Here is a 20388-nt window from a genome sequence, read left to right as displayed (position 1 = left end):
GAACATCTTCAGGAAGCGCATATAACGCACATATCTTAAGCCAAACTGGACATAGATTAAAAAAAAAAAGTAAGATAACAAACAAACAAAAATAACAAACGTCAGACTGCTATCAGTAATAAACATGACAATAAAAAGGGTGTTTTATATGGCTAGAGAAAAAGGAATTTAACATGCATCTAGTAGGAGTAGTTGTATAAATTTTGCCTCGACATTCAATAACATATAGTAGTAGACTTTCTTTACATTATATGCAGTAGGTGTCCTTTTACATGTGCATGCTGAAAGCACATCGAGCCGTAGAATTCTATTATCTGGCATGATAACTTTATTAATATGGTAATCATTAATCCTGCACTTGTCTTTTTGGCTCAAACACATATGGTACATACATCAAAACATTATAGGCAGCTGGGCTGTTCGCAAGTGTTCTAAAGTTCACAGCAGTTCCTGAAGGCATCATGAGAAAGCGCTCAACGACTTAAAAACAAAATCAAAAAACAACCTTATAACAATTCGCAAACACAGATTTCTACAGCCTTAAATGACAACATTAGAATAGGACATTTTTTTAGGTTGTCATTAGCCTATACAGAGATTAGCCGATGTCAAGTCATGTTGAAGAATTACGAGGTGACGTGAATGTGGCATGAAGATAAACAAGCCGCACACCATGTACACTGCCGAGATTATCAGCCTTACAAATAATTATCAAATAATCTATCCAAATCTGTTTGTTGGTTGTTTTCCTACTTTGTGAGCGGGTTATATTTAAACGACATCCAGGTAAGTGATATTGACGTAATGACCCTTGTTAGCCCTAGTCAGCTTATGTTGGCTAACATTACAGTGATGCTAATATAAGCTAATGCTGCAATAATGTGTACTAGCAAGTTAGTGGCTCTGCACCTTTCTGGCTACTAGTTATTGCTATTCTTAACTATACTGTCTGGTTTATTGGGCCTAAGTTTAAATGGTAAAATGTCGTCTTTGTTAACTCATTTGAGTACCTAGTCAATCAAGGTTGTCTATTTCGTAAACGCTGAAGTTGGCTGTAGCATAATGCTATTTGCAAAAACGTTAAAAACCTGTTGGCTAATCGATCTTAAGGTTTCTTGGCGTGAGAGTGTTGTTTTGTAGAAATACAGCAACTCAAGATTACGGTAAAACACGTAACGCCGGTACTTTTATTAGAGCAACGAACTGGGCTAAACTTGAAAAGCATTGCACCAATGTCCTCCTATTCAACATATTTACTGTAGGTTAATGATGGTGTAATTGTGTTCATCACTGATTCTTCTGTGTTATACAAACCAAAATCATCCCACAGAAATCCCCTTATTCTTCTCCTGTAATGTAATTATTGTGTCATGCAGATCTTGTGTTTTGGCTGCAGTGTGAGAAGCAAACCAGTTAAAGTGAAACTCATGTCTTCACTTCTCAGAGCAGCTTCACTTAGCAGGAAATGATATTAGTCACTGTAGTGAACTTTGTCCCTCCATCTTCTGTCTTTCCCTTCAGTCACTCATTTGATAAACATCTTCTCTCAGGATGGTGTCGTACGAGAGGCTAAACCCTGAAGATATCCAGTTTTCTACTGCAGTTTTGTCTTCAGAGCCGCGTCGCATCCAGCAAGATGTTTCTGTGAGTTCATATTTTCATTTTTTATTATAATAGTCTGTGTCCGTGATTTCTTTTCTTGCTGTATTTTCAGGAGCTAGAAGAAGCGTCCTTACTTCCCCGGAGGCCGGCGTGCTCTGTCACCACAGGCCTCTTGATAATTGGCTGCCTGCTGCTAGTTCTTTGTGGAGCCTGGCTGCTTGGCACCATGTTTTGGCTGCATGGTCCATCTGACCTACAGCCACACAAACCGCCACAGCCAGCCACATCAAATGCAACCCAAAGACAAGTCAACAACACCGCAGCCGCTTTCCGCCATGAGGCCTGCAGTTTGATCCCAGAGGCGTGGAGGTTTGACTGCTACCCTGAAAGAGACGTGGTTGTGACCAAAGAATTGTGTGAAGCACGGAACTGTTGCTTTAACCCCACTCCCTCTCCTGGCACTCGCCCGCCACAAAAGAATGGCATCCCTTGGTGTTTCTATCCTAAAGATTTCCCATCATATTCTCTTGTGTCGGTTAAAGACACAGCACTGGGACAGAGAGCTAAACTTGTGAGGCAGGTGAAGACCTATTACCCAGCTGATATCCTCACTCTACAGCTGGACGTACTACATGAGACAGATACACGTCTACGTGTCAGGGTGAGTATTTTTAAACTTGCACCAAATAGTAGAATCTGATGTCTAACGAGTTTAAACATGTTGAAATCTTTTTCTGATTTTTGTTACGCTCTGCTCTCATCAGCAATGCTTCTAATTGCAGCATGCAAGACCTACTAAGCAGCGTTAAACTACCTGTTCAGCACCATTGTCATGACAATTTAGCACCTATAAAAAGCTGGCTCTGCCACACCACTGTTAATGTGTGTGTGCTAAGGTTTAAACAGTTGTAAATGTGCTGTCATAAACTTTACTGTGGTTTGACTTATTTGAGTTGCATTCTCTGATGTGCAACCTAAGTACCCAGTTGTTTTTTTTCTTTTTATGTTTTTAAATCTAGATTACCGACCCTTCAAATGCAAGGTTCGAGGTGCCTATCCCTGTACCCACCACCACCAAGAAGGCACAGAGTCCTCAGTACACTGTAGAGCTTTCCAAAGACCCCTTTGGTCTCATTGTGAAGAGGCGCTCCACAGGAGCAGTAGTGTAAGTTTTACTTTAGGACTCTAAAATGGCCACACATTAGGAATGAGTTGGCATTACAAACATTGCTTTCTTCATTTTAGACTGAACACCACAGTGGCTCCTCTCTTCTACGCTGATCAGTTCCTCCAGTTGTCTACCTCCCTCCCCAGTCAGTTTATCTACGGCCTGGGCGAACACCGCTCCACGTTTCTCCATGATGTTCACTGGAACACCCTCACCATGTGGGCGAGAGACGTACCCCCAACGGTATGGAAACCACAGCTTTGAGAACTGTGGTTCTCAAAGTGAGCTGCTGTACACAATGGACCTTTTCCAATCTGTTGGATGTAGCAAGAAAATATGGATAGATGATAGATAGATGAATTTAATATTAGTAATGATAGTTACATGACACTTAAAGGAAGCCCCGCCTCACTGGAGCAGCTTTCTAGGACGCAGCCAGTGTTAAATAGAATAGTCTTTCTTTTAAAACTTTTAGTTTAGCCATGTGACATGCTTGAACCCAGGATGTTGCAGTTGTGTAGAATGTGTCTTGGGTCTTGCTTGTGAAAAAAAAATTGCCACTTCAGTCATGTTGGCGTGTTCCTCTGTACAATGCAGGAAAAGACCAACCTGTACGGGGTACATCCATTTTACTTGGCCATGGAGAATGAAGGGACGGCACATGGCTGCTTCCTACTCAACAGCAACGCAATGGGTAATTCTGTGCTCATCCTCTCCCTCTTACTTCCACTTCAGTTTCTACTACATGCAGTAAGGCTCTTGGCTGCATGTTTCTGTTGAGCAGATGTGGTCCTCCAGCCAGCCCCAGCCCTCACCTGGCGGACTATCGGAGGGATCCTGGACTTTTACGTCTTTCTTGGTCCTGATCCCGCTGCAGTCGTTGAACAGTATGTTGACGTCATAGGTCAGTAGAAGTTTATAATCTGCATATCAACTCTTGCTCGGTGATGATGTGCAGTGCTTCTGTTTAACCGGCATTGCGTCATTTCACTGACTATACACTAGCAGTTGCTGAATGTTAATTTGTGTAGTTCGACATCATGTTGGTTTCCAACCCTTAATGTAGAGAACCATCTAACCTCATCTGGAGTAAAATTAGCTACAGTAGTATTTCTGTCCACTGTTGCAAACACTGAGATGAACAGGTGGTGGTGCTGTTTCTGCCAACAGGTTGCACAGTGGGGAAAGGAGGAGGGATAGAAGGGTAGCAGGATATTTAGTTTGTTTATGTAATTATTACAGTCTTTTAAATTCTCTGCTCTGATGCTGCAGTGCCTCACTAGCGCATCATGGTTCACATTGTGGGCTTAGCACATCACACTGTATTGCTGTTTTTTCTCCACTTCGGTCCCCTCATTCACTTTAACTCTTTGCTGTTGCAGGACACCCAGCTATGCCCATCTATTGGGCTTTAGGATATCATCTCTGTCGCTGGGGTTATACCACGAGTGAGTCTACTTGGGAGGTTGTCAAAAGCATGAGAAATAATGAGATCCCTCAGGTAAAGTGGAGTTCATATATCAGCATTTAGTAATTATTTTAGTAGTTTGTTTGCAATTATATATCTTGGGGTCTTGTTCACGAGTGAGGGAAGGAGCGTGAGTTTGACAGACGGATCGGTGCGGCGGCTGCAGTAATGCGGTCGGTGTATCGGTCCGTCGTGGTGAAGAGGGAGCTGAGCCGAAAGGCAAAGCTCTCAATTTACCGGTCAATCTACGTTCCTACCCTCACCTATGGTGATGAGCTTTGTTTCATGACCGAAAGGGCAAGGTCACTGATACAAGCGGCTGAAATGAGCTTCCTCCGCAGCGTGGCTGGGCGCTCCCTTAGAGATAAGGTGAGGAGCTCTGTCACCCGGGAGGAGCTCGGAGTAAAGACGCTGCTCCTCCACATCGAGAGGAGCCAGCTGAGGTGGCTCGGGCATCTAGTTCGGATGCCTCCTGGACGCCTCCCTGGGGAGGTGTTCCGGGCATGTCCCACCGGTAGGAGGCCCCGAGGAAGACCTAGGACTCGCTGGAGAGACTATGTCTCTCGGCTGGCCTGGGAACGTCTTGGGGTCCCACCGGAAGAGCTGGAGGAAGTGTCTGGGGAGAGGGAAGTCTGGAACTCTCTGCTTAGACTGCTGCCCCCGCGACCCGGCCCCGGATAAGCGGATGAAAATGGATGGATGGATGGATGGATGGATGGATGGATGGATGGATGGATGGATGGATGGATGGATGGATGGATGGATGGATGGATGGATGGATGGATGGATGGATGGATGGATGGATGGGTTTGCAATTATTATTTTTGTGTCTGCAGGACGTCCAGTGGAATGACATAGACTACATGGACCAATTCATGGACTTCACTTTTGACTCCACAAACTTTGCCACTCTGCCTGACCTGGTTAAAGACCTGCACTCTCATAACCAGCGCTACGTCATGATCCTGGTACTAATTAGTGAACTTAACTTGGCTTCCTTTCTGCTTTTTCACATATTTGTGTTTGTTTGACTGCTACATTTTAACCTGCAGGATCCAGGAATCAGCAGCGCTCAGCCAAAGGGCTCGTACTGGCCATATGACGAAGGGCTGAAGAGAGGCGTATTTATTAAAGACGCTGGAGGAAAAACTCTCATTGGGAAGGTGAGATATAAATCAGTGTTACTCCAACTGGAAACATTGTTATTAACAGTCGTACAGATTTCTAGGCCCAGTTCTCCTCTGCTGCTTTCTTCAGGTGTGGCCTGGTCTGACAGCATATCCTGATTTCACTGATAATGCGACTCATGAGTGGTGGTACGAAAACCTCCGGAGGTTCCATGAGAAGGTGCCGTTCGATGGGTTATGGATTGTAAGTATGGACAGGTCCGGCGTTACCGTAAAGGAAACCACTGATACTAAATTAAATGATGTCCATCTGATTCATTTTTCAGGACATGAACGAGCCGTCCAATTTCATGGACGGATCCACTAATGGCTGTCCGTCAAACAGTCTTGAAAACCCTCCTTACACACCAGGTGAGGGTAAAAAATGTCACACAACTATATTTACCATAAATGCAAGTATACAAAGACCATTTCTGAATGTGGAGTTGCGATGTGTTGTGTTGAAGGCATCCTCGGGGGTTTGCTAAGGGCTAAGACCGTGTGTGCCACGGCACAACAAAAGCTGTCCATACACTACAATATGCACAGCCTCTATGGACTTTTGAAGCTAAGGCCTCTGCAAGGTAAACACTGTTAAGACACACAACACTATTGAAAAGAATTAATGAATCATTTCTAACCCTTTCTCTTCATATCTTCTTTGATACTGTTCCAGTGCTCTGAGCCGGATCATGAGCAAGAGGCCTTTTGTAATCTCTCGCTCCACCTTTCCCAGTCAGGGGGTGTATTCTGGCCACTGGCTGGGAGATAACAGGAGCCACTGGAAAGATCTTTACACATCTATAGCAGGTGGGATCAGAAGATGGACACTGTTGTAATACTTAAATGTTTACTGTCCTCAAATGTTGGATATTTAAACAGGGGCGTGGATAAATAACATGATTGCTGTTAAATGCTGTTTCTCAAAGATAATGTGTCAGTTCAGTGTTTCTGTCGAATAGTCTCAGTTGCTCAGCCTCCAACTGCTCAAACAAAGAACCGTTTTCCATTTCTGTTTTCCTTCCTCAGGTATGTTGACCTTTAACCTTCTGGGAATACCACTGGTGGGAGCAGATATCTGTGGCTTCAGTGAGGAGCCAGAGGAGGAAATGTGTGTCCGCTGGACGCAGCTTGGAGCTTTTTATCCCTTCACACGCAACCACAACTCTATTGGCATGAAGGTAGCATCACTATGTGAACATCACCTCAACACACGATGGGCAGGATTGCTCAGATAGTTGTTGTGAAGTAACATTTGAACCTTAATCACAGCCTCAGGATCCCACGGCGTTCAGCCCTCTGGCTCGCACAGCCATGAAGGAGGCTCTACTGCTGCGTTATTCTCTCTTCCCCGTCCTGTACACCCTCTTTCATCATGCACATGCTCACGGACGCACCGTCGCACGTCCACTAATGTTTGAGTAAGTACCGCATAACACAACCATTGTCTTTTGTGCTTCCTCACTGAACTGATAACGTTTCCTGTAACTCAACAGGTTTCCAAATGATGTCAAAACCTATGGCAACGACAAACAGTTTCTGTGGGGGAAGAGTTTATTGGTGACACCAGTGTTGGAGTCTGGAGTTGATAATGTAGATGGTTACTTCCCAGAGGGTGTGTGGTATGACTTCTACACGGTAAGGCTTCCACGCACGGCTCTACAGCTGAATGGTGCATACGTGTGTCGCATGCCCATGAAAACCCCTCTTCCTCCCAGGGGGACTCTCTGAGCAGTAAAGGTGAAGAGCTTCGACTCAGCGCTCCTCTGGACAAGATCAACCTTCATTTGCGTGAAGGATCTGTGCTTCCAACACAGGTAGAAATTAAAGACCGTGTAATGTATCATTTTAAGGCAATGTTTTGTTTTTGGATGATTTACAAAGAAAGGAATGTGTCGACCTTTTATTTAGCCTAGTGTGCAATAATTCTGTGTAGAAGCCCAACCTGACCCTGTGGGTGAGCACTGGGCAGCCTCTCCATCTGGTCGCGGCTCTGTCTGACGATGGTTCAGCCAGCGGAGATCTGTTCTGGGACGACGGGGAGACCATTGACACCTATGAAACCAAGCAGTATGCCTACGTCACCTTCACCGTTGCTCAGGTGCTCGAGCGCAAGTACATTTACCTCCAAATATAAGAACGCCTGATAAAGAGAGAGCGTTGGTCTGTGCGGTTACAATGTGATGTGATGTCCTTCACTTTGTTCTTTAGAAAACACTGACGTCCCAGGTGCTCCACAACAACCCGGAGGCCAGAGTCCTCACAGTGGAGTCAACCACCTTCTACGGTGTGAAGCAGAAACCAAACAGAGTGCTGGTCAACTCCAAAGATGCACAGTTCACCTACAGAGAAAACCAGGTGAGATTCGGGGCTGGGCCTGTTACTGATTTGGCCACTGAAACAATGTGGTAAAGGGGCATTTAGTGCCTGATCACACTCTCTACAACAGCGACTCATGCCCAGATCGCCCTGTGTTTGTCTTCTGACCTTGGTTTTCCTTCCTCTCTCTGCAGGTGTTAACAGTTGCAGACCTTGCGCTCAGCCTCGGTCAAAACTTCACTATCACCTGGATATGATCAGTCCCTCTTCTGTCATATTTGTCATTGTTACTACTGGGTCAGATGCTGGGACTTTGCAGCCTGTAGGAGTTATAACAGGGTATTGTGGTACACTGAATATGTGCGTTTCCAAGCAGTCAGGCTCTTCTGAACGTGCATGTCAGAGCCTCTCTATACAGTATTAAAGGTCAATCTGTTCATCCTGTGGCTGCAAACATCCTCAAGTTAAATCGCAGAGTCAGCACCTTTATTTTGTAGCTTTTGTTTTTTGTTTAGTTTCTAAAAAGACTCTGAGACGAGACACAGTGAACAGACTCGGGGTTGATGGATGAGTGTTTGTGTTATCTGTGGTGAGACATCAGCTTTTATGGCTTTAGGACAAAGGCTACTGAGACAAGCCATAACAAATCACCGACGTGCAGTAGTTTACACAATCCATGGAATATCCACATAGACATTTAATATTCATTACAAGCATCTGAGACTACTAGCTTTGACCTCTACACTTGTTTCTGTATGGTTTAAAAATCTCTCATCAGCAGAAGCATGAGGTGCAATAAATGAAGTGATTACCCTCCTGAGAAGCTGTGATGTGATATGATGAAGGTATGTTAATGCAGGGAACAGCTTGATTTTGCACTAATGATCGTTGAATAGGTACGGGTGCCTTATGAGTCCTGTTAGAATCTGATCGTTTATGGGTTTGTTTAGTGCTGAAGACTGCAGAACAAGGCTTTATTGACTGATAACACAGCAGCCATAAATGTTCCGTAGATACACGGTGATATGTTTTTTTTTCATTGTCTGTACATGTGACCTACAGCTTAACATGAAGCCTTATTTGTGTGTGTTGCTGTGTTTATATTACAGTGATCTCATTAGTTTGGAAGCTTTGGGGTTTTTGTTAGTTTTCTGCTGAGCTTCCCGTTATTACTATTGATGTTTTGAAATTATTTTAGGTCAAACTACGTAAATAAAAGTGATTCCTTAACTAATGTTGTTTCTGTGAACATATTTCAGTTTTAATTGTTGAAAAGATAGTGAGACATTAAGATTTAACCTGAGTTAAGCAAGTTTGGACTCTAAACTCAAGACACTGCATTGTACTGGAATATGGTTGACTCATACCATAAATAACATAAACATGGACCTAGCAACTGCATAATATCTAAGTCATTTTACTGGTGCAGACAGACATAAAAGTGATAAGTTGATCCAAATCCTGAGAATAGATTCACTTTGCTTAGAGAATGTTTATCATTTCCTCCCCTATTGTTTCTGTGTTAACCTCCTTATTTACTACTTTCCTGTTTGTCGGTGTCTTTCTACATCTGCGGACTCGTCTATTATCAACTGCGGTTCCAGAGTCTCCTCCTCTCTTGTCATGTGGATAGATGAGCATCACAGTGCCTGTCATTAGGCCATGTGGGTCATGTGAGGACAGAGCTAAATTAGTTTGTCTGTAAAAATGTCAGTAATGTATAGTATGAGCCTCTCTCCATAGAAACTGACCAGAAAACAAGTCAACTGTGCAAGAGGCCAAAAACTTCGAGTGGGTCCCATGAGTCACGGCTGCCAACAAGAACTTTATTGTCCCTAACGCTCACACACAAACGCATCAGCTCTGGAAAGTGAAAGCGACGACTTGTCCCACATGAGCTCATTAGGCCCCAACTACTGATAGACTTGTGATAGACCTGTTTTTCGGCTCTGTGCAAACATTCGCAGGCTAACTGTTTCCAGATGGCAGTTTGTGGAGGGCACATCTGAACGTCAGCGGAGGGGGAAGGAGCGAGCACAAAGGGAGAGGGAGCGGGAGCAGCGGGGTTCTGCCAAAAGCATTCAGCTCCTCTGACAAGGGCATTTCCTGTCTGGATTGAGGAGGATTAAGTATTTGTGCGTGGGGGGTGTTTGTATGGTCTGCGTGTGGAGAGAGGGCCAAAGCGCAGACTACACGAGCATTTCATGCTCATTCTTAGAAGCAGTGATTTATTGCCGTGTCATGGTTTGCACATTGTTGAAAAGCCTATTGTTGCCAGACGCTGATTAAATCTGCCTGTGTTTGATTGCATATTCATTTCAAAACGATTCTAAATAAATGCATTTTGCAGGAAGACGGAATTTGTTCATATGGTTTAAAAATAGAGTCCCAGCTGACAGACGATCATTGTGCATCAGAAGCTCAGTGCTTTAAAAAGCTAAAGCAGCGTCTCGCTTGGATTGATGCGTTCCTCTTCCTTGTCCAGAGGTTTGTTCAACGTGAGCGTCAGTGGGACTGAAAAAACACGCAGCTGCACAAACTGCAGCCCCGCATGCACGGATGATCCTGTTTAACAAGTGGAACGTCTCTGTGATCTGCTCGGCAGCGTCAGCAGGTAAAAGTGAAAGGATCCTAAAGGTCTGACGGTTTCTTTAAAGCTACATGAGCTGAAGGTGTTCTGTAACACTCAAATGATATAAATGCTGCACAGTTGAAGTGAAGTACAAACAAACTTTACTGCTCACTACTGAATCCTGTTACAAGTGACTGAAACGTCACCTGCTTCTAAATGTTTGCATTCCATCACGGGCCAGTGATGCTGTGGGATCATCACAGGAAAAAGATGCAGGAAACTGAAATTGAAAGCGTGATTCGTGCTCAAAAAGTCCCCGTTTACCAAATCCAGCAAAGACAGTGTAAATGAGGTGTCTGCAGTGATTGAGCTGTCAGTGAAATGCTTTTCATGAGCTTTGAGATCTTTCAAGCCAAAAGCTGAGTCATGACACTGACCCAGTAAGACCTGAAACCAGCAGGCAGATCAGCGAACACTCCCTGCAGACAGGACAGGACAGGACAGGACGACTGCACCACCACACCTGGTTAACTGGTTTATCCTCCACTGCAGAAATAGCAACACATAACGCTTAAATAGACATTACACATTGTTCCTGTTCACACACACATAGATGATGATCCTGGATTTGCTGCCACGTCTGTGTTGTTGGCTTCTTTTTATTTCATATGAGCCTGAGTTGAGGTGAAGGCACATGTCAGCACTAATACATTTGTAACTGATGAAAGAAAAACATGGTATTTCTCCATCGGGTTTGTATATGTACAAGCATAATTAATTTGATATAGATGAACTAGAAATATAAAACTCTATAAAATAAAACATTCCCTTTATAATAATAGTTTCTATTCGGCGTCTGGTTTTTAAATGAGGCCTCTGTTTCAACACAAAATCCATGTGATGTGGTTTGATTTAAACTATTATTAAATTATGTGACGTAGGAAGAGTTGAAAAAAGAGAAGCGCTTTGGCTCCGCCCACTTCGTGTCCGTGGACCCACCTTTCACAGGTGTAGTTTTCATTTCGCCGTGTCACGCGGCGGAGAGGTGATTCCCAGGCGCTCACTCCTCCTTTGCGTTATTCCCCGCATCCGGTGCGTCCAAGTTTCTGTGGAAAGTTTCTAAAGTTCGTCGCTGGAGGGAGGAGGAGGAGGAGGAGGAGGAAGGTGGGAGGGGGTGAGAACACAGCGGCGCCGCCGCGCTCTCATTCGGCTCCAGCGGAACCGTCGGTGCGTGTGCGCTCCGGGATGGCGGCCGTGAAGGCTCTGCAGCAGTGGTGCCGGGTCCAGTGCGAGGGGTACCGGGACGTGTGCATCACCAACATGACCACGTCCTTCAGGGACGGCCTCGCGTTCTGCGCCCTCATCCACAAGCACAGACCCGAGCTCATGTGAGTAGCTGGAGACCCGCCTGGCTGCGGTTGGTGACTGGTTGGGTTGTGTTTGTCGAGTTTAGAGCGAACACGGGTCGCGAGGAGCGGTACCGGCGACGCGAGCGGCTTTAACGTTGTCTTTAATGATGGGGAACAGGCCTCACGGATCCACAGTAAAAGCAGGAGCAGAGACGTGGAGCTCAGCTGTGGCCTCCGGCCGCTGAGGCCGGTGTGGAAACACGCAGGGATAACTCCTGCGTGGACCTGTAACGTCATGTGCGGGGAAGTAAAATGAAACGTGGCATCTGGACGCGGAAAGTAGGAAGCTGCTTTGATTTGAGCCCTGCTCGTTGCTCCTGACGGCCGTGGAGCGTCTCAGGACGTGTGCGTGAGGTCCGTAAACGCTGGACTGCTTGTCAAACGGCCAGTGCCGCGCAGGGACGTCTGGCTTCGCTCGCGTTGCCTCTCACGCGGCTGCTCCACGTTCCCACTCCAGCTTTTACGCGCAGCCGGAGCGGCGTGGAGGCGCGTGTCTGTTTCCACGGGTCCACGCAGTGCGGGCGAAAAGCCCAGCTCCAGTTTGCTCACAGTGGACACTTTGATGTGGCGTCATCAGGGACGCCGTCACCGTCAGGGGTGCGTTTAATAAAGAGGATGTGGATGATTGAACATCACACGCTCTGTCGGACCTCGCTCCGAACGCCTCACACAGGAAGTTGGATCACACGTCGTCTGACTCACGTGTCTTTCCTCCTGTTGCAGCAACTTTGATTCACTGAAGAAGGAAGATGTGTACGACAACAACAAACTGGTAGGACGCGTTTACATTCTTTATTCTGACCTCACTCTGGAACCGGAACCTTGTTTGACTCCTTTTTAGGGAAGCAGCTGTAGTCATTATCATCATTCTCAGCCAGACACAAAAACCCGGAGAGGAAACAATAACGTAAAACATCATTTAGATGATGATGCAATGGAGTGGAACGCGTCTGGACGATGCCTTTTTGTGTGATTTGTCCGTTTTGCGTGGCCTTGAAGTGTTTCTGTGACCCGTCCTGCAGCTGCATCACACGTCGATGCGTCGCATGCGTTCAGAAGCTGAGGTGAGATTTAGCACCGCTGCTTCAGACCAAACAGAGTAAAAGTAATATCCCGCAGCTACTGGTGCGTCGACATGTCGGCTGTGGATGAAGCATCAGGAAGTTGGGCAACAGCGGCTGAAGTCACTGCCAGACGGACGGTTTCCACCTGGACCCATGGAGTTTAGCTTCTCACCAATGCTTTGCTCTCATTTATTTATTAAGTCCAGTCAGTTATCAGCCGTGAATCCTTTCACTTTTCAGGTGAAACCGTACGGCACAGAAGGTAAACGATGCCCTCACTGAAGGCTCACACCCGCCTGGGCCTGTGTTCCCTTCCATGGAATCACTGAACGTGAATTAGAAAGTTTTGATTTCCCTCTTATCAAACCAGGCATCAGTGAATCGCTTCATCTCTGAAACAATAGCCTCTTGCATCCACAGCGTGAGGTTAAAACATGTTCGTCTTGACTTGACTGGACGTGTTGTGACTGTGAGCTTCTCACTCATGCGGACGGATTGTGTGTGTTTCTGTGTGTGTTTGTGTTTCTGTGTGTGTGTGTTTGTGTTTCTGTGTGTTTGTGTGTGTGTGTGTTTGTGTTTCTGTGTGTGTGTGTTTGTGTTTCTGTGTGTGTGTGTTTGTGTTTCTGTGTGTGTGTGTGTGTGTGTGTTTGTGTTTCTGTGTGTTTGTGTGTGTGTGTGTTTGTGTGTGTTTGTGTTCTGTGTGTGTGTGTGTGTGTTTGTGTTTATGTGTTGTGTTTGTGTTGTGTGTGTTTGTTGTGTTTTGTGTGTGTTTGTGTTTATGTGTGTGTGTGTGTGTGTGTGTTTGTGTGTGGTGTGTGTGTGGTGTGTTTGTGTTATGTGTGTGTGTGGTGTGTTGTGTTTGTGTGTGTGTGTGTGTGTGTGTTTGTGTTTGTGTGTGTGTTTGTGTGTGTGTGTGTTTGTGTTTCTGTGTGTGTGTGTTTGTGTTTCTGTGTGTGTGTATGTTTGTGTTTCTGTGTGTGTGTGTGTGTGTGTGTTTCTGTGTGTGTGTTTCTGTGTGTGTGTGTGTGTGTGTGTGTTTGTGTTTCTGTGTGTGTGTGTGTTTGTGTTTCTGTGTGTGTGTGTGTGTGTGTGTTTCTGTGTGTGTGTGTGTGTGTGTGTGTGTGTGTGTGTGTGTTTGTGTGTGTGTGTTGTTTTGGTTTTGTGTTTCTGTGTGTGTGTGTGTGTTTGTGTTTGTGTGTGTGTGTGTGTGTGTGTGTGTGTGTGTGTGTGTGTGTGTGTGTGTGTGTGTGTGTGCGCGCCCTTCGCAGGCGTTCCAGGTCGCAGAGCGGGAGCTGGGGATCCCGGCGCTGCTGGACGCGGAGGACATGGTGGCGCTCAAAGTCCCCGACCGCCTCAGCATCCTGACCTACGTCTCCCAGTACTACAACTACTTCCACGGACGCTCCCCCAGTGAGTACCCGCGCCTCGCTGCGCCTCGCTGCGCCTTCTGCGTCCGCCCCCCACCCTCAGCTTCATCCGGCTGCATGTGTTTCCACGCAGTCGGGGGCATGGGCGGCATTAAGCGTCCGGCCGAGGGCCCCGCGGACGCGTCGCCCGGGAAGAAGAACCAGCCTGTGGTGGCCACGCTGGTGCCCCCCCCCAAGCCCGCCAGGCAGAACAGCCCCCCGCCCCCGTCCAGCGGCCCGCGGCCCGCGCCCAGACGACCCCTGAACGCCACGCAGGTGAGTGTCCCGTCTGCGGCCGTGCTGAGGGGAACCCACACTGCTGCTACACACAGAACCGGCCACTGGGCTCCGGCCTCGTGCGTCACCGCTGCTCGTCTCCTCCTCCAGGACGCGGTGCTGGAGAGGCCCCAGCAGTCAGGAACCCTGAGCAACCTGTGCGTGGCCTGCGACCAGCACGTGCACTTGGTGCAGCGACATCTAGTGGACGGGAAGCTGTATCACAGGAACTGTGCCAAGTACGGAAATCAACTTAACTTTCAAAGCATCTTAAGAGTTATTTCTAATTAACTGTAAAAGCTAATTAGCAGATTCAGACTCTGGCTCCTGTTAAAACCAGATGAATGGGTTTTGTTTTTTCTTCCTGTCAGACTGCAGGCGTCCACGAACTCGACCTCACCTCTCAGACCTCTACCCACAAACACCCCAAATGTTTCCAAATGGACTCCTCCAGCGGACCCGGCTAGAACCGCCACACCCAGTTCAAGCTGGGCTCCCTCCAGACTGGCCTCAGAGAAGCAGGGCACCGCTTCAACCTTCTGCAGCTCCTTCTCCACCTCGCCCCCCTCCCGGCCCCCCGCGGGCTCCCCCTCCACCACTAAGGAAGGTCGGAGCGCTTTTATGCCCAAACCACAGACGACCGGCGGAACCACCTTCACAACAACCACCCACGCCTCCACCCGACCCGCTTCAGCCACGGCGGAGAGGACGCAGCAGGCCAAGCTCAAGTTCCTGCAGCCGGAGAACACCACGAACAATGAGGAGAAGAAGACTTCGAGCATCAGTGTGGATGTGAAAGGGCCGAAAGGGACCAGTAGGGTGCAGGAGGCCAAAGCGGACCTGGGCCCGGCTCCGGCGCCGGCGGTGGGTGGCGGCAGAAAACCGAGTCCGAGCGGCGGAGAGAAGGCGAAAGCAGCCGCTGTGGGTGCGAAACAGGCCGACAATGAGGCTAATAAAGCAAAAGCAAAAGCATCCGCGGCGGCTTTCATCTCCAAGAAACTGACCGAGGAGAACAACAACAACAACAGGCCTGCGTGGACAAACGTGGCGCTGAAGAAAACCGACAAGTAAGAACCTCCGTCGGGCTCGTTGCGCTTCACATCCGGAGCCGGAAGCTGTAACGCCGCCGCCGTTTCTCTGCAGAGCCGAGGCGCCGGTGGAGACGCCCAGGAGGGACGCGGGCTTCGGCACCGGCAGAGTGAAGCTGAAGGTGGACCCGTCCATCCTCGCGGACCTGCAGCCCGTGGACAGGCCGGCCGGGCCCGCGGCTGCAGACAGGGGCGGCTTCAGGCCCGGCAGCGCCGCACCGGCCCACACGTGTAAATGCAGGCTTAGTTTCCCTCAGTGAACGATGCTGACACGGTGTCGATTCATTAGGACCGAGCTCATCTTTCAGCCAGAATAGAATCAGAGTGATGAACTCGCTTGTGTGACGCATTTTGTTTGTTGTCGGCAGCTTCGGGAAGCGAGACGCCTGCAGACTGGAGGTCCAAACTCAAACCTGTCGCTAAAGACGCAAAGTAAGACCTTTGTCATCGTCTGCATCAGTGGCTCCATCACGGTTCTGTGCCCCCCCCCCCCCATCCATCTCTCCCACCACTCCTGCCACAGGAAGCCTCTTCCTGCTGCTCCTCCAAATGCCCAGCCTCCGTCTGTGGCTCCTGTTCCAGCCTCCTCTGAGCCCTCTCTCCTCTGAGTGCAGTCGGGCTGGAGCATATGCTCGGAGCTGCTTTCCCCACGGGACCTCACCTACAGCCAGGCAGTAGATGGTGACGCCCTCTGTCTTCTGTTTTTGTCCTTAGACCGGTTGGGCCTTCACAGCCCCTCAAACCCTGGGCTGGCACCACTGGACCGGCCCAGACTCCCGCCCCCTCTTCTGTTCTTCCTGTGTCTAAGGGTAAGAAAACGGCGCTGACCTGGTTGAAGGCTTAATACCAAATCAGTATTAAAAACTGCTGCTACCTCATCCAGTTACTTCACAGTGCAAAGACTGTAATTTCATTGTGTTGGTTCATCTCTCTCCACTTCAGGACTGCAGAATGGCCAGAAAGACAGAACCGCCAACGGCACCAGGTCCAACGCTTCCAAGGTACTGAAGCTTCTCTGTCAGTGTCGTTTGGAGGAGCGGGTTGACCGGGAGTCAGGTGTCGTCTGTTAGCAGCTGAAAGTACAGGGAAAGAGAGAGTGTTTGAAGTCACTGATAGCAAACAGGTTTAAAGCTGACTGACGTCTTTGTTTTTGAACAAACACTTATTATTATGTGTTCATATATTCACAGTGGTTCTTTATTTGGTGCATTTTGCTGCTGTGCTGAATCTCTGCCTTTTTGACGTCTGCAGACAAAGCCAGACTACATTCCCAAAGACGTCATGATGAAGGAGCTTCAGGAGATTGAGGATAACTTGAACGAGCTGGAGAAGAGAGGAGTCGAGCTGGAGATGAAGCTGCGCAAGAGTGAAGAAGGTGGAATGAATGGGCTCCACTGCAACGGCTCCTCCCTGTGGGGAATGAAGGGATTAAACGTGTGTGTGTGTGTGTGTGTGTGTGTGTGTGTGTGTGTGTGTGTGTGTGTGTGTGTGTGTGTGTGTGTGTGTGTGTGTGTGTGTGTGTGTGTGTGTGTGTGTGTGTGTGTGTGTGTGTGTGTGTGTGTGTGTGGCTCAGAGGGTGAAGACGACTCCCTCATGGATGAGCTCATGGTCGAGTGGTTCGGCCTGATCAGGAACAAGCAGGTGGCCGTGCGCCGGGAGTCTGAACTCAACTACATGTGAGTCTGCACGCATTCGCACCAACACGCTGAGGGAGAGGCCGTGCCACTGTTTAGACATTAGGGCAAACAGACTTGTGGCCAGAAGGCTGACAGTTTGAATTCCCTGTGTGCTCCCTCCTCCGCCGCCCAGCGGGACGTCCTGGAACACGGCTGCAGTGGCCAGAGGAGAGAGAGACTCCACCAATGTCCCTTAGAACATGTTCAGTAACACACGAATGCTGTGCATCCGTGGACGGAACGCTGAGGCTTTGGGTTCATGTAGGAAATGCTTTAAATCACAGCAAACAGGATAAACGTTAACATGGCACGTTTGGTCACATTAAATATGATGTGATTCCTGACCTTGAATGTGAAATACACTAAATAATAAGAATGAATAATAAGAACCTGCTTTGACAGAGGAAGAACCCAGGAGCTGGAGGAGGAGCAGCCCAGCGTGGAGCAGGAACTCAGGAGACTGATGGACAAACCAGGTCAGCGCGTGGGAGGAACGCGACGGAAGCAGGTGGAGCTCGAACTGACGTGTGTGTGTGTGTGTGTGTGTGTGTGTGTGTGTGTGTGTGTGTGTGTGTGTGTGTGTGTGTGTGTGTGTGTGTGTGTGTGTGTGTGTGTGCGCGCGTTTTCAGAATGTGTGAAAACCCAGTTGGATCGGATGAGAGAAGATCAGCTGATGAAGAAGCTGATGGACATAGTCAACGACAGGAACGCGATCGTGGAGGGTCTGGATGAGGACAGACTCCGGTCAGTCAATATTAAAAGTGTCCCCCAGTAACGAACGAGGTCAGCCTGGACTGGGACTGGCTTTATTCTGATGCCTGAGACCAGATTGATGATGTCATTGATGATGTTTTGACGCATCCGTCGACTTTTCATCTGCTCAGGGAGGAAGAGGAGGACGAACAGCTGAACAAGATGATGATGGATTTCAGTGAGTGTCTCCACCACCTCCACAGGCCGCGTGACCCCCCTTCGCTCTGTTCATTAACTGGTGCCAGTGCAACTCAGCTGCCTTATAAATTATCCAATCGACGCCTTTCATCATGGACGCCTCTAATTGAAGTAGATAGAATTCCGCTTGTGATTTATGGACGCGTGTGGATGTGGGGCGATGTTTTCGCCTCATTCGAAGTAATGACTGCTAATGGAAAAAGCATCAAACAAAGCCCCCCCCCCCCCCCCCCCCCCCCCCCCCCCCCCCCCCCCCATTTGCTATTAAACAAATGGATAATGCCGCCGCTTAATTTGACCCTCCGATAGAACAGAGTTAAAGCCGGCTTCATTTGCAATTCATGACCGGGAAAACAGGCCTGAAATGGAGGAGATTTATTGAACGGCGGCGAAAGGTCGCAGTGTAGCAGCGAGCGAAGGCGACCACGGGCCAAAGACCAAGCATCACTGCAATGTATTCATAAAGTTAGTGCCTGAGTTTGTTCAGGCGCGGCAGCGGTTCACACGCAGCATCTCACTCAGACAACTGTCCTCTGAGGCCCAGAGCTCGAATGCTTCCAACAAGGAAGATGCCACTTCCTGTTTATAAGGTTAAAACACGTCTGCGTGAGAGTTATTTAGCTTTTCATGTTGATTTAAAATGTGTGTTTGCATCAGGCAGCCGCTGACGACATACGTTAAAACGTACACACGTCAGACGGTACAAGATGCCCACAATTTTGACTTTCACCTTTTTGGTGTCGTTATTGGTTGAATGCTGGAGTTTTACGCGATTTGACCTCATCACTGTTTTTGATCTGATCTAGTTCTGTCTTCTGTCTCTCTGTTGCACAGACATAAAGAAGGAAAAGACAAAGAAGAAGTCTCCAATGGCCAAACTGTTCAACTGGGGAAACAAGAAGGAGGGATGACGCTCCTCTGCCTCCGATGCTCTGCTGCTTTCGCTTGTGTGTGTGTGCGTATGTGCACGCGTGTGTGCATCAGTTAAGTTCTGTTAAACACACACACACACACACACACACACACACACACACACAGATGATGCTGAGGGGTTAATGACTCACCAGCCTCGGTGTGATTGGGTCACTCCTCCAGTTGTTAGTGTTAATCCCCTCCTAGTCCTAATCTGGCCACTTAATGCACACACATACACACACACACACACGGCTTCTATCTTCCACACATGCTGTTGTAACACTGATGCTAATTGGAGTTGGACGGGAACAAGGCCGCTTACAGAGGTGCCTTGCTCTCTGGTCGTGCTTTTGTTCACACTACATGTCACTTTTGACACCGAGTCGCTTGTTGTTGTTGCTGAACATGCGCTGGTTTCGCTGCTTCTCTCTTTTAACCACAAGTGTTCATTCAGAGCATCGTATTGGTTATTTAACAGCCAATAAACATGGACTTGTGGCCGCTGCTGAGCTAAAGCTGATGCAGTTCAACTCTACAGTGTTTCCCAAAATGTTGTACTTGAATGTGGAGCAGGTTTAGGAACTTTTGTTTGTAAATGTGATTTGCAGGTTTAAGTAACTCAAATAAAAGTAAAAGATGGATGTTTATTAGTCCTGAAAAGGAAGAACTGGTCCATATTGGATCTGTATGTGATTTTAGTCTTCAAACAGTGTTTGTTGCAATTTTACTCCTCTTTGCACTAAAGTTTTTTGTTTTTTTGTGTCCCGGCTAAACGGATCAGTTTGTGTTGAACCTATCGTTTTTATCATTTAAGATTGTGTATGAGTTAATGCTCCCTGTGATGTTTTTTATGTGTTGTGTAAGCTGAAACTGTGGACTGGATTTGAAATCAATGACTTTAATAAAGTTGCTAAGATATTATTAAACTTGATTCACGGTGCAATATGTCGGCATATGTGACTTACTGCTCTGCGCTCAACCACATTGACTCCAAATGGCTGTTGGCTTTAAACAGGTGGCGCTGCAGTTCCCCGCGTGGCCACTAGGGGGCACCATGGGCCTGTGCATGTCAGCAGCAGCTCTGAACGTTCAACCTCCAGGTCTTTGCGTGTCAGCGTAGAACACATTGATGGTTTGAAACGTGCGTTGCTCAGTTTTGGTGCAGGAGTTTGTCCTTTGTTAACAGACGTGTATTAAAACAGTAACAAGCCAGATGCCAGAATGACAAATAGAAAGAAACAGTCTGAGTCTAACTTCCAGAATATTTAGCAGTTTGACTGAACTTTTCAGGCACAGACCACATTGAAA

The 20388-nt window shown here is 47.7% G+C and overlaps 2 protein-coding genes across 3 annotated transcripts; both read left to right on the top strand.

Annotated features, from left to right (window-relative positions):
• The first annotated feature begins 641 nt into the window (after nt 1-641).
• On the top strand, nt 642-8957 carry gaa2 (alpha glucosidase 2). The gene is given in 22 exon segments (XM_041071994.2): nt 642-786; nt 1551-1644; nt 1715-2263; nt 2622-2767; nt 2848-3013; nt 3368-3464; nt 3555-3674; nt 4153-4271; nt 5075-5206; nt 5291-5401; nt 5496-5609; nt 5692-5776; nt 5872-5964; nt 5967-5988; nt 6081-6214; nt 6434-6585; nt 6677-6825; nt 6901-7042; nt 7123-7221; nt 7341-7505; nt 7616-7762; nt 7918-8957. Coding segments are annotated over 21 exon segments (2898 nt in total). The 5' UTR covers nt 642-786; nt 1551; the 3' UTR covers nt 7981-8957.
• Nucleotides 8958-11395: 2438 nt separating this feature from the next.
• On the top strand, nt 11396-20006 carry micall2b (mical-like 2b). Of its 2 annotated transcripts, XM_029157268.3 has the most exons (16): nt 11396-11683; nt 12428-12476; nt 14037-14178; nt 14269-14450; nt 14562-14689; nt 14822-15517; nt 15594-15769; nt 15907-15970; nt 16253-16347; nt 16481-16539; nt 16790-16913; nt 17112-17214; nt 17617-17690; nt 17844-17958; nt 18099-18145; nt 19000-20006. In XM_029157268.3, the coding sequence occupies exons 1-16, from the start codon at nt 11541-11543 to the stop codon at nt 19074-19076; spliced, it is 2274 nt and encodes a 757-aa protein (XP_029013101.1). In that variant the 5' UTR covers nt 11396-11540; the 3' UTR covers nt 19077-20006. The 2 variants fall into 2 exon arrangements, with proteins under 2 accessions (XP_029013101.1, XP_029013110.1); XM_029157277.3 differs by lacking the exon at nt 12428-12476 and having other exon boundaries at nt 11550-11683.
• Nucleotides 20007-20388: the final 382 nt, after the last annotated feature.

The sequence above is a fragment of the Betta splendens genome, chromosome 1, assembly GCF_900634795.4.
Source record: "Betta splendens chromosome 1, fBetSpl5.4, whole genome shotgun sequence".
Classification (NCBI taxonomy): Eukaryota; Metazoa; Chordata; class Actinopteri; order Anabantiformes; family Osphronemidae; genus Betta; species Betta splendens.
This window is presented reverse-complemented; position numbering and strand designations above follow the sequence as displayed.